Genomic DNA, 13,707 nt, shown 5'->3' on the forward strand with positions numbered 1-13,707 from the left:
GAAGTTTTTAGATATTTTTAATGCAGCTTCTTTGAGGACACATTATCACTGCCCAGAGTTGCAACTGAAAGGAAAGAAGCTGATGTTTGCCTTCTTTGTGTGGAAGAAGGCAGTGATTGTCTGCACATAACGTGCTGGAAAGCACTTGATAATTATTTTGCTGTTGACAACCAACTTCTGCTGTCTCTATGTGCTAGATCTAGTAAACTAAATTACATCTAGTAGGAGTAAATCCCACCCACTCGCTCTCAGTCTTTTAAAGTATGTACTTTTCCCATGCTTGTATTAAGGCACCAGTCCCATAATTTCACTTACAATGTGTATTAGCACTCTAAAAGCCTTCAGAAGAAAAAGTTTTATATACGTGTGTAATAAAAAAAAAACAACGTAAGAATGTTCAAAAATATGTGCAGATTTGTCGCTGAAAGTTATGTTTTACTTTTTGTTTCACTGACCAATCAGAGGATCAGAATTGTACAAACACGTATCCTTACTAATCATTAACCACCTGAGCTGTTATACTATGTTCCTTTACCCCTCTTGATCTCACTTTCACAACCCCCCCCAGGCACCGTTCTATTAACCTCTTCCTCCATGGCTATCAGAACTATTGGATAGAAACAGAGGAATATTCATTTGAGGAGAAACTAGTTCAGGATTTGGCTGTAAGTACTGATATAATTGGGCATCTTTTCAGTGCCCACTTCAGTGTATATTTCATGTATCTATAACCTATATTTTATTTTTATGTACTGTATACATACACATAAATTTTTAAAATATCAATCCTTATGCCCCAGGGCATAAGTTCATTTTCTGCTGTGATCAAAAAGACATTCAACCTGTGATGCACAGTGAAGTGCATTAAGGTGCTTTATGCCTTCAGTTGAACTATAGTTATACTCATTCTTGGGAAGAGAGATGGTTTAGAGGAACTGTCCAACTATTTTTGTCATTATGGTAATTCCTATGTTCCTATATTTTATTTACTCTTCTTTTTAAAGCTTGACGCAATTGATGCTTTTCCCCTTTTTTAAATTTTCATTGGTGCATAATATTTAATTTTAACATTTTCAGCTTTGATGCAAATTATTTTTGCTATTTTATTGTTGATACATCATAAGGAGATGAAAATATATGCAGCCATATTCAGCAAAAATTTGCTTTATGTGTGAACTTGATGGAAATGATTGATAAACTTGAGCATTTTGGTACTTACATCAATTCAGAAAAACTGCTGTTTTATCTCTTCCATCTCTGTTGTCAGTTTGTCTAAAATACTTCTATGGGACCTATCTTGGTGATATGTAAACACCGTGAAAATGAATATATGGATCCATGGATCACATGAAGATGCATCAGGAGATGCTTCAGAGTTAGCAGAAGCAATTATGTTGTTTTTTTAGCAGTTTTTTTTTTTTTAAAGACCAGCTGGTATAGAACATTGTATGATCTTCCAAAATTACAGCTAATATATTCTTATACTCTAGACAATTGTATGGTCTTTGCTTCATTTTTTGCTTTTTTTTTTTGAAAGGAAGAAATGCAAATTTTAGTCAAAACAGTGATTACGACAATTCTATAATAATTACAAACCCCACCAAAGGGTCACAAGACAAATAAGGTGAAGGTAATAAACTGCTCTTTTGTCAGTGCTAGCTACTTCAAACTGCCAAAAATGTTTGAAGTTGACAGTAAGAGTTGTTCTTACATTTCTTGAGTCAAAGTCACCTAGAGATGATATATGAATGTAATCTAGCAAATAGTAGCCAGAATATGATGCATCTGACAATATTATTAAAAATAATTCAATTTACCAATCAATTCTCCAGAACATAATTGAGCTGAGACTTTCTTTCAGTTCTGGTCCAATGGAAACCTACACATAATTTCTGCTGAATAAGGCCTCCCTAAGATTTTCACTTGTGTTATTCTCAATACCTTGCAAATGAGAAACTTCTAATGGTACTATCAAATGTGAATAAAAGAATCAGATACTGTAAGTCCTTCTTAGTCATACAGGCAAATAGTGTTGCAGGCTCTGGTAAACTGCTGAATAAGATGAGTACTGAAAGTTAATACAATTTGGACAAAACAAAATTAATTAAATCCTTTCCTAAGCTTAATCGGTCTTTTTTTTCTTACTCATGAAGCTTAATTTGTATATTCTGATATAAATCTATATAACCACAGACACCTCCAAAAAAAGATGAAGAAGAAGAGGAAGATACTGAGAAAAAACAGCCTGATCCACTTCATCAGATTATCCTTTATTTTAGTCGCAATGCTCTCACAGAGAGGAGGTAAAATAGCCGTGTTGAAAAATGCATTAAATAAAATCACACAGTAACTGAATTTCTAATAATACTACATAATGGATTTAACATAACTGTAGTTCAGTATTATCCATGGTGAATACTTTTTTTCCACTGTTTCATTAGAGTTTTCTTGTATTTAAACTCAGTATGACCTTTATATTGAGGCAAATATTGGCAATTTTGAGATTTTAAAAGCTTGTTAAATACTCAATACAGAAATAATGAAACCAGAATTCTCATAGAAACATAAAGTCTACAAGAACTGTTGCTTCATCCAGTGTATCCTCTTCTGGTAATAGATAAGTGTTCTTACTGTTGGCATTCATTGCATTTTATTCATTATGTTAGAAAAGGTTCCAAAATAGCATTGATGATTAGCATGATTCTCTTTCAGTTTCTGTTCTAGACTGTTGATCAGAATATGCATTTAGTATAAGAAGAGTACTCGTCCAGTGCTTCATATATTTTTCTATATTGTACTGTAATCTTATTATCTGATAGAATAATTATAATTTGTACCTCCATAATGCTTTTCTGCACTTGCAACAGACAGTGATCCTTACTTACTCAACTAAATTGGATGTCTAAAATATTCCTCTAAATTGTTTAATTAAAGTTACATAGATATGGTTTGAGATTAGAAAATATATTTATAATAGTATTTTCCAATGTAATAGGAATTCAAGTAAGTATATGCGTACTTCCCATTAGTAAAAATGGTATTTACTTATTATTAGGAATATGATGTCTTTTTATTACTACATCATAAAATAATTTAGAATATTTTCTCTTTATAGCAAACTAGAAGATGATCCTTTATATATCGCCTATTCTGCCATGATGGCAAAGGTAAATACAGAATTTCAAGCTCCAACCCTTGTTCCATTCAGATACATCCGATTAATTTCAGATGCTTTTCCTTGTCTCCTTAAGTGGACTGCTTCATACTAGTCATTTCTGTATTTTTAATGAAAAAAATGGTGTTCAGAGCAATAAGAAATTTCCTGCTTTAAAATAATACCATAAAATTCCAGTTGGTGCAATCCTGTTGATACCACTTGGCAGTTAGTTTTGTACAAGGTTAACTTGAGAAGTCTTAACAGTATTAGTTATCTTGATTCTTAGGGTCATTATCTTGGAGTTACTATGTGAAGTCTGTCAAAAGAAAGTTGACAGTGTTTGCACTGAGATTGATTATGGCTGATGCTTCCAAATCAGGAGAGTTTGACTTTGAAGATCAATATTGTGGATATGAATAGAGAGATGACGTAAGAACACATAACCTACACTTACATGTTACATATATAGTTGGATTAATACCCTGAAGTATCCATACCTAACATAGTATCAGCTTCTTAGTGGAGATAAGCACAAATATGTAGGATTACAGGAATCTTAAATCTTCTGACTGGACTTAGTTATTGCTTTAAACATTTCCTTGAATGGTTATCTTTTTTAGTCTAAATACTGTAGTAAAAATCGCCATTACGTTTCATACTAAGAAAATGTTGTGATTTCTATTTCTTAACATAATAAGAGCTGTCAGGAAGAAGAGGAGGAAGAAGAGGAAGAAAAAGAGAAGACATTTGAGGTAAGAATTTAAATCTTATTTCTTTCTCATCGCCTAAAGTGCAAGATAGAATTTTAAATATGTCCACTACAATAACTGCAAGGATAAAACAGCATGTATTGAGTTGCTTTATGAGGTTATTCATATAGAAGAAAGCGTGTTCTGAAATTTTGGAATCAGACAATCCATGGATTATGCAGGCAGATGGCATTCAATAACTTGAGATTTCTCATATTTGTATGTTGCCTGAGTCAGTTTGTATTTGTCAGTCTGTAATTTGTTCTCACTTTTGTTCCCAAACCCAGGAGAAAGAAATGGAAAAGCAGAGAACTCTTTACCAGCAAGCTCGCTTGCATGATCGTGGAGCTGCTGAGATGGTCCTTCAGATGATTAGTGCAAGCAAAGGTAATGTTTTGTGAAGTATTAAGTACACACAATAAACATATCATGTATAGTGAGATATATATATAATGTATTATGTCATTATACGTATGATGTGTGTATCATAAACAACTTGTTATACATATCATATGTATGTCTTACACAATTTGTGTATAGTCTATAACGAGGCAAAATAAATGTGAATTGCGACTACATTTAGGTAAAATTTTTGGACTGTTTTTCTGATTGATTAGTTCATACTTGCAAGTTTTATTGACTGTACCGTTCTCTTGACAGGTCATACAGGACCCATGGTTGTTGAAACATTAAAACTTGGTATTGCTATTCTAAATGGTGGGAATACCATAGTTCAACAGGTAATGCTTTCCTAACTATTGAGAGTCTTGTTTGTATAAAGGAAACAACTAATTTGGAGAATTCTAGTGTTCTGTTGTATTTTTATTTTAGTGCATTTAATTTTAGGCTAAACGATGAAGATACATCAGGGTATTTTTGCTACAGTAACAGTGATATTATTACTTGCTAGTGATTTGCATTTAGAATGGTAATTTAGGAAATTGTTAATTTACATAAATTTAATACAGACTTTTTTCCTCCAAATGTCCCCCATATCCTCTAGAAAATGTTAGACTACCTGAAGGAGAAAAAGGATGCTGGATTCTTTCAAAGTCTCTCTGGCTTGATGCAGTCCTGCAGGTAAAACCATAAATCATATTATTACTGTTTCAGTTTTATTTGGGTTGGTAGCTTATTGCCCACTCCAGGTGGATTTGTTAGATTCAAATTAGACAGGTCACAGATTGTAGAGCTCTCTGTTTTTTTGTGAAAATTTTTGTGAATCAGAGTAGCAGTGTGTTAATCTTTTAGAATATTCTTCCAAAGAAGAAAATAAAGCAAAGATTATATGTATGCATTTGAAGGGTTAGTTTGGAGAGGCAGGAAAGCAAAATGTAATAGCTCCTTTACTGGTCCCAGATCCCTCAAGATTTCTGGATGGTTCTAAGGATGGAGAAAAGCCATTACTGAAGGAGAGACAGGCCAGTGGAGCTTTACTAAACTATCAGTTTCTGCACATCTCTGACGAGTCACATAATCTCTTCATCTGAACCCTCTGCATGTGTATCAAGTTTGTTAGAGGTGGCATGTGGCCGGTGAGATCACTGTAGTCCATTCACTTGACAAAACAGAACTTCAAATTAGTTAAGGTAAATGTCTCTCATAAAGAAGGTGGAAAACCGTTGGTGTTTCTGATTACTCGTACAGTAGGCAACCTCCTTTTCTCAACCGTTTAAAGCAACAGAAGGGTTGTGAAGCAGTAGACTGGGAATCAGAAGTGGAGAAGCTGTATGAGGAAAGGAAGAACTGTGGAAGGGATGTTGACCTGCATTGTAGAAATTATCATTTAGTAGTTGCAGTGTAATTAAATAACGTCTATTCTATCTTGTCATTTTTCCCATTTATGTAGAACACTGTAGCAAGCACCTGCAATGATGTTATTACCAATTGTGTATGTATATTGTTCAGGACTCCCTTAAAAAAGAAGTTTTTGATAAAATGACTTGAGCACTGACAAGAGAATGAAAATAATGCTTTGAAGAATGCTCCACGTCTTGTTTTTAAGGATATGACTAGAACTTAGAACACGTGTATGCGTTACAGTTTAACTGAAAAAGTGTATATAATCATATAATTATATTTGGACTAGGTGAATTATTCTAGGTGAAGTATTCTGACTGAGAAGAATCAGCACCTGCTATTCCAGGTACTCGGCTGTGCCAAGGTAGCACAAAAAATGTGCTATTTTGATCACAGAAGATATGGGGACTCTTATTCCATATATGTCTTCTGAGTATGGAATCAGTTTCCATATGTCTTAGGAATAATATAAAAATGCATAATATATACAGCAACAATATAAAAGTAGTGAAATGTCATGGAAAACAGCGTGACTGAGAAGTAACTCAAGTGATGCTCTTTTGGCAGACATGTTTAAGAGTGGTTTCAAGTTGTTTTTCGTTTATACATGAAACCATGAATGATGTTACTGGAAATGAAGTTAGGGGAATGGTAAGACCTGATCTGAGACTCATTTCTTCACAGATATGGACATTCGAGCCTTATTTTCATCCCAAGTCCCTTTATTTAATATTCATATTTAGTAAAATGTGAGGCAGTGCATGTTACATATTACAGCGGGTCAAGACTAGTAGTTGAAGGCCTCCAAAAATTTCCTAGAAGAAAATGATTTTCTGTTGTGTACTACAGTACTTTTTTTTTTTTTTTTTTTTAATATAAGTGTTCTTGACTTGAATGCGTTTGAGAGACAAAATAAAGCAGAAGGCCTGGGAATGGTTACTGAAGAAGGAACTCGTAAGTAGAATGAAACTGATAACCAGTGGTGCTTAAAACATTATTTGTGCTTCCTTCTTACACTAGAAATGTTATTTAACTTGGTTTGAGGTTTCTGTTTTCAGACTTAATATAAATAATTTTAAGGTTTGATTTCTGAATATGCATTATATTTACAAAATCTGTAGCAATATTTTTAAAGAAAAAGTTGTAACTTCCAATATTCTTATCCTGTATTCTTGTTATTTTTCTTTAATCCACAGTCATCGTTCGTGAGCGTGGTATGTTTGGGTACAGTTTTTGATACAGTTTTTGTTGCAAAAGCGTGTTGCAAATACAGAAAGAAATCTTTAATTGCATCTTTCCAGACAGCTTTAGGTTTAGCTTTATGGTCTGCAGCAGGTTGTGTGTTAAGCTGTTCAGCTTGGATAAACAGTCTGATGCTTATTAAAGAAGTATCATTCATATTTAAGGCATGATTTTATTCATAACTAACCATTTAATTATTAAATATATAATGTGTAGTTCGTTTTTTTGTTGTTTTGTTTTAGTGTTTTTTTTTTAACACATGGATGCATTGGAGTGCTAAATATTTTGGCTTTGCTTTTTGTCTGTTTTCCTTTTCATTATTTTCAGTCTGTTTCTTTAAATTGCTTTAAAGCAGCTTTTATAGCACTGTGTTTTTTTACTAGAATCTCCAATTTTGAAGGATACTGTAAGATTATGTGTTCTGCATATTTAATAATAACAATTTTCACATTATCATTGTATTTATATATTTTCAAGGTGAAAAAGTGTTGCAGCATGATGAATTTACTCGAGATCTATTTAGATTTTTACAACTGCTCTGTGAAGGGCATAACAATGGTAAGTGAACTGAATCACTTTTGGGGAAAAGTGATGACTGTGAGTAATAAGCCTGTTCTTAAACACAGCCGAATAGAATCAATTCTAAATTTTTTTTTCCTGTAATTAATTTAGTATTCTGAGAAAAAGTGGCATGCCAAAAATCTTAATTGTGGATTTTAATTTGAATTTTTAAGTCTTAATGTACTTTCAGATTTTATGCAGATGATTAATCAGTAAAGCCTGTTGCAAGGCATATGGTTAACAACTCTTCAGTTGTGTTTGTATTGTGATATATTGTAGTTCAATTTCCAGCACAGATAATGAGCATCTGTATTCAGGAAGGTACTTAAAAAGAATGTATTCTCCATGAATATATGAAAACAATCTTATATTTTCCAATCCTATGCACAGTAATGAAGCGCAAATCACTTATTATTTCAGATTTTCAAAATTACCTACGTACTCAGATGGGCAACACCACAACAGTGAATATTATCATTAGTACTGTTGACTATCTCTTGCGTCTTCAGGTGAGGAAAAATCAGAGTAAAATGGAATATAACATAATTTTCTTCATTTTTATAAATTCACATTTTGTTAGAATCAAAAGTGAAGCTACTCTTTTCAGGGGTATTAATAATAAAGAATTTTGATTTAATTAATTTTGTCTTTTCTTCCTTCTTAAAATAGATGACGTTTCAGAATTGTTTGGGAAACCAAATGTTTGTTACTTTATTTCATTGTTTACTTCTTTAGGCAGCACAGTTGGATAAAAATGTAAAAAGCTATTGTCATGAGAAATAGATTGACAAAGAAATAATAAATTGCAGCTGATTCAACCTTTGGTGATAGGCATGCACACAGTAAATACTGCATACAAAATCCAAAATTAGAAAAGATAACACTTTTTTTTTTTCCTTAGGAATCAATCAGTGACTTTTATTGGTACTATTCAGGAAAAGATGTCATTGATGAATCAGGACAACGTAACTTCTCTAAAGCTTTGGCTGTCACCAAACAAATATTCAATTCCCTTACAGAATATATTCAGGTAAACAAAACTTTTTTGCCCAAGATACTAACAGTGAAGTTCTGTGATTACATGGTCTGATCATCTCCTATTGTAAATATTTGACTTTACTTTTCTAACTTTTGAAAAAGTTACATGGAATCACTGGTCTGGTATAAAGTTAATACTAAGGTAATGCCTGCATATTTGACTTTTTTTTTTTTTTTATATGGACTACATACCACAGGAATTTTGGGAAACTTTCTCATGCAGCTTCATGGAAGTCTGAAATTTCTGGGGTTTGATTGTTTATTTTATCTTTTTTTTTTTTTTTTTTTTTTTGTGGTGGTGGGGTGGTGGTGGTTTGTTTGTTTTTCAGGTAGAAATCTTAGGTAAATTATTTTCATATTTTGATTTTATATAAATAAAAAAATATATTTCTCTTAATTTTTTTAGGGCCCTTGCATAGGTAACCAACAAAGTCTGGCTCATAGTAGGCTGTGGGATGCAGTTGTTGGCTTTCTTCATGTCTTTGCCAATATGCAGATGAAACTTTCACAGGTATTTGGCAAGAGGCAAATAGTGCTTTTTTGCATCTGGTTATAAATTACAGTCAAGTGAGTGTTGAACTCTGTAAATAACATACTGTCTCTCATTGGCTATGCATGGGCTACTGTCATGTAGAGGTCCAACACTGAATCTTTGGACTAACACCGTCATACCACTCTTTTTAACCATCAGTCATCACTGTGCTCTTAACATTTTCTAATACAAACTTAATCCTTTCAACTTATTTGTACCTTTATGATAATGAATGTGGCAATTTGGTCTCTTCCTCCTTGTTACAAAAACCTGATGATCTGTTAGAGCAGAAGCACCATTAAAAGCATGGTTCCTGTGCTACAGCTAAGGAGGAAAAGGGAAGAGCTGGATAAATACGAAGAAAACACAAACTTATATTCAGTTTTTTGTTTTTATTTTACAGGACTCTGCTCAGATTGAATTGCTTAAAGAACTGCTAGATCTACTAAAGGATATGGTAGTCATGCTGTTGTCACTGCTTGAAGGTTGTAGCTGTTTTTCTTTATGCAAATATTATTGCCTCTGCTTCATAATGTAAAGTGCAATAATTATATTAATCTTTCTAAACAGTTTTTCAGTTGCCTCAAATAATAAATGCCAGGACAAAACTTATTTCATATTTATTTAACAATTATTCTGGAATATACATATCCATGAAAAAGAGGGCTACTGGAGAAATGCATGTTGTACGAAAAATTACAAAGGCTGAAGAATGAAATTCTTAGTTGTTGGCTTTTTGTTATGTTCTCAGCATGAATATGAAATTTATTTATTTACAATATAGAGGCATCAAATAACTTACTGTTTTAACACTGTTTAGGTAATGTTGTAAACGGAACGATCGGAAAACAAATGGTCGATACGCTTGTAGAATCATCTAGCAATGTAGAATTGATTTTGAAATTTTTTGACATGTTCCTCAAATTAAAAGATCTAACTAACTCAGATGCTTTCAAAGAACATGACCCAGATGGTAAAGGCATAATTTCAAAAAAGGAATTCCAGAAGTCAATGGAGGCTCAAAAACAATATATACAGTCAGAGATTGAATTCCTGCTATCCTGTGCAGAAGCTGATGAAAATGACATGTTTAACTATGTCGATTTTGTGGAAAGATTCCATGAACCAGCCAAAGACATTGGATTTAATGTAGCAGTATTGCTAACAAACCTTTCAGAACACATGCCTAACGATTCACGCCTTCAGAGTTTACTTGAACCTGCAGAAAGTGTTCTTAATTACTTTGAACCATACCTTGGCCGTATTGAAATAATGGGTGGAGCCAAGAAAATAGAAAGAGTTTACTTTGAAATCAGTGAGTCCAGTAGAATGCAGTGGGAGAAGCCACAGGTGAAGGAATCCAAAAGGCAGTTCATATTTGATGTTGTAAATGAAGGTGGAGAGCAAGAAAAGATGGAACTCTTTGTGAATTTCTGTGAAGACACAATCTTTGAAATGCAGTTAGCATCACAGATCTCTGAAACTGATTCAGCTGAGAGGCCTGAGGAAGAGGAAGAAGAGTCTTGCTATGTTGTAGATATTGGAGATGATGAGGAAGAAGAAAAGTCCCTGGAATCTCCTTCAGCTTTTGCAATGGCCTGTGCTGCAGTGAAGAAGAATGTTACCAACTTTTTTAAAATGGTCACTGTGAAGAACCTAAGAAAACAGTACAGGAAAGTTAGAAAGATGACAGTAAAAGAGATGGTGAAAGTGTTTTTCTCCTTTTTCTGGATCCTATTTGTAGGGATGTTCCAACTCTTCTTTACTATAGTGTGGGGAATTTTCCAGATTCTTTGGAGCACTGTATTTGGGGGTGGCCTGGTTGAAGGAGCCAAAAACATTAAAGTCACTAAAATATTAGGGGACATGCCTGACCCAACACAGTTTGGAATCCATGATGATGTTACAGAAGCAGAAAAAGCTGAAGGTGCTGAGCATGGCATTAGAGCTGAACTTGTCCAGTTTGTAAAGGGCGAAAAGGCAGAAACTGACATTATCTCTGATATTTTTGGCATTCCTACCAAAAAAGAAGGTGGCTCAAAACATGGTCATGATGCTGGACTTGGGGATATTGCAGAAATACTTGGTTCTGATATCCAGTCTTCTTTGGAAAACACAGTTCGTAAGAAAAAAGGATTACAGGTATGTTAAGAGATTTTAAATTTCTTTGCAGAAAATAATACAAATATATTGCTAATTTTTCTATTAGTAGTTGAATTATTTGCCAGTTAACGAATTAATAAATGTTCTGGATAAGAACATACTTTATAATCTCTACTCTTAAAAAAAAATACATAGAAGAGCTTACATTGCAGAAAAAAGCAGCACAAGGTGTTTAGATTGCACTTCAGTAAGTTGTTGTCACTGTTTATTTGGATTTTATTCAAACAAAAATTGATAGTAGATTGCTAGGCACAGTGTTTGCTTTAAATGGTTTACAGTCCTGTTCAATCTACATGCCCATTTTTTACACAGTATGCTTCAATTACCTTTTAATTTACTTTCTCCATAATAATTCTTTATCATTATTTTTTCTTCTACATGCTTTAGTAATTATACACTAATCACATACCATAAAACATCCCTTTCCCTTTTATTTGAAATAATTTTACTTGAATTTATTATTACTTTAAAGTTTATCATAGTCTCATACTTTACATTCATTTGTGAACAATTTACTGTGTTCCACTCTGCTGAGATGCATAAAATTTATAATTCTGTTTTAAAATAGATTTGAGCTAAAGGTCAAAACCCAAATGCTTTTGTCAGATTTGGAAGGCATCATGTTTAAGCTGTATTTCAGATCTGTTTCTACTTGGTATTCAAATACTTTTTTCTTCTCATCAGATTTAATATACCTTTATATCTTTATAATATATCTTTATAATATACTTTCCAGAAATTTCCAAGATAAACCTCCATTGTACAACTTTTTAGTTCATTATTTCCTCTTCATTCAAATGTTTTCATCCAAGATTTGTCTATTCCCTACAGATTGAACTATACTTTTCCATTTATTTTCTTACTTGTTTATGCATTCATTTTTATGTCTGTAATGAAAATATTTTTAACTTAAGGATTTTAGATCTGAGTAAATACTCTAAAATTTTCCTCAGCAAATTTTGCTTTTCTTTGACTTGTTCATTTCTCTCAGATTTGTTTGTAAGTATTTATAAGCATCTGTGCTGAGAGCCATGCAGGTTAACAAGTAAGGAAAGAAGTGAATAGTGAGCTAAGTTACTCGTAGCAATGAAATCAACAACTGCCTGAGAAGTTAAGAAGACCCTTAAAATAGCAGATTCATATCACTGAAGTAATGCATATGGGTGGAAAATTTTGTATGTAAAACTATGGGTTTTGAGATCATCATTACTACTTGGTTAGGAAATCTTGGCTTAGAGTCATGCAGTAGTATCAGTTCAATGAAAATGTCAGTCAACGCAGATCAAAAAAGTAAACAGAAATTTTGAATTGTTAAGGATGGAATTGAGGGAATTAAAATGAAGTATTGTTATGCCCCATGAACCCAAGGTATACCTGCATCTTGCAGACCAGGGTCTCCCATTTCAGAAAGAATATGTTAGAACTGAAAAAGGTTCAGTGAAGGTGAAAAAGTTATCATAGATATGGAACATATCTTATCTATGGAATTAAATAGGCTAAGGCTCTTTAGCCTGGAAAGAAGGCAACTGAGAGAGCATATGATAGAGGGATGGAGAAGATGGATAGGAATTTTTTTGATTCTTCCCCCACCTTAACCCTTAGAAGAATTAGAGGTGATCAAGGGATCGATCCCTGAATTACCCTCCACCAGCTTGAGAACTTTGGGGAACCTCTTTGTGAAAGATCTATACATGCTTGCATCACAGGTACTCACTGGATGAGAGGTGAAATAAGTAAAGCAAGATCTATTTAGTAAATTCTTTTTTAAATTATTTCACTACTTATTTACAAGAGGTAGGCATCCAGATGACTAGTAATGAAAAAGTTTAGATAACTATGTATATTTAGCAAGAGAAACAGAAATGTAGAATTCACCAATAGACAACTGGTGTCTATGCACGTTGAGAGATTACAGAAAGGGTTAAGAGCTAACACAGGTTTTTACAAAAGTGAATGGTAACAAATTTAGGCACTTCAGATTTCTTTTGTAATCTAGATCTTGGGATCCTGCATCTCTTTGCTTTTCAGTGAAGCTTAGATACTGAAATGCATTTTAAATGAGCTTACTTTGATCTTGCAACATAAAGCCTAAAGGTATTTGAAATCGGGACCCCAGCTTCTCTGCTGCAGTTAGCCTTCTGTTAAATTGTATATTGGTTTTTCCTTATCTGAAGGGACTGTTGAAAACATATATTTAGGTGGTTGTGAGTTGTGCCAGGTGGTTTAATGGGTCATCTATCCAACTAAGATAAATAGTTTCAGGAATAACATTGCGTAAGTAACAGTTATTTAGGTCTTCATCAGATTTCAATTGCATCAGTTGATTTTGACAAAGTAATTGGGTTTTGTAATGCCTAATAATTACATGGATCATTTTCACATTTTTGATGCTGTCACTGACATAATACATTATTCCTTGTTTTATATTTGGAAGGAGACAAATTGATGCTCATTTTCTACATAAC

General features: G+C 33.2%; 1 protein-coding gene across 11 annotated transcripts in view; it reads left to right on the forward strand.

Annotated features, from left to right (window-relative positions):
* Window positions 1-13,707, forward strand: part of RYR3 (ryanodine receptor 3) — a 234,166-nt gene that overhangs the window by 201,859 nt on the left and 18,600 nt on the right. For 5 of the 11 annotated variants that reach the window (XM_066997687.1, XM_066997680.1, XM_066997683.1 and 2 more), the window contains exons 75-88: window positions 2,194-2,303; window positions 3,116-3,167; window positions 3,856-3,909; window positions 4,194-4,293; window positions 4,567-4,646; window positions 4,910-4,986; window positions 6,587-6,660; window positions 6,903-6,920; window positions 7,426-7,506; window positions 7,930-8,018; window positions 8,411-8,539; window positions 8,954-9,058; window positions 9,483-9,564; window positions 9,900-11,221. In XM_066997687.1, the coding sequence (XP_066853788.1) occupies window positions 2,194-2,303; window positions 3,116-3,167; window positions 3,856-3,909; window positions 4,194-4,293; window positions 4,567-4,646; window positions 4,910-4,986; window positions 6,587-6,660; window positions 6,903-6,920; window positions 7,426-7,506; window positions 7,930-8,018; window positions 8,411-8,539; window positions 8,954-9,058; window positions 9,483-9,564; window positions 9,900-11,221 (2,373 nt within the window). Of the gene's footprint in view, window positions 1-568; window positions 666-2,193; window positions 2,304-3,115; window positions 3,168-3,855; window positions 3,910-4,193; window positions 4,294-4,566; window positions 4,647-4,909; window positions 4,987-6,586; window positions 6,661-6,902; window positions 6,921-7,425; window positions 7,507-7,929; window positions 8,019-8,410; window positions 8,540-8,953; window positions 9,059-9,482; window positions 9,565-9,899; window positions 11,222-13,707 lie in introns of all 11 variants that reach the window. The other 6 variants (XM_066997681.1, XM_048058621.2, XM_013174234.3 and 3 more) reach the window with 3 other exon arrangements.

This window comes from Anser cygnoides, chromosome 5, assembly GCF_040182565.1.
Source record: "Anser cygnoides isolate HZ-2024a breed goose chromosome 5, Taihu_goose_T2T_genome, whole genome shotgun sequence".
Taxonomy (NCBI): domain Eukaryota; kingdom Metazoa; phylum Chordata; class Aves; order Anseriformes; family Anatidae; genus Anser; species Anser cygnoides.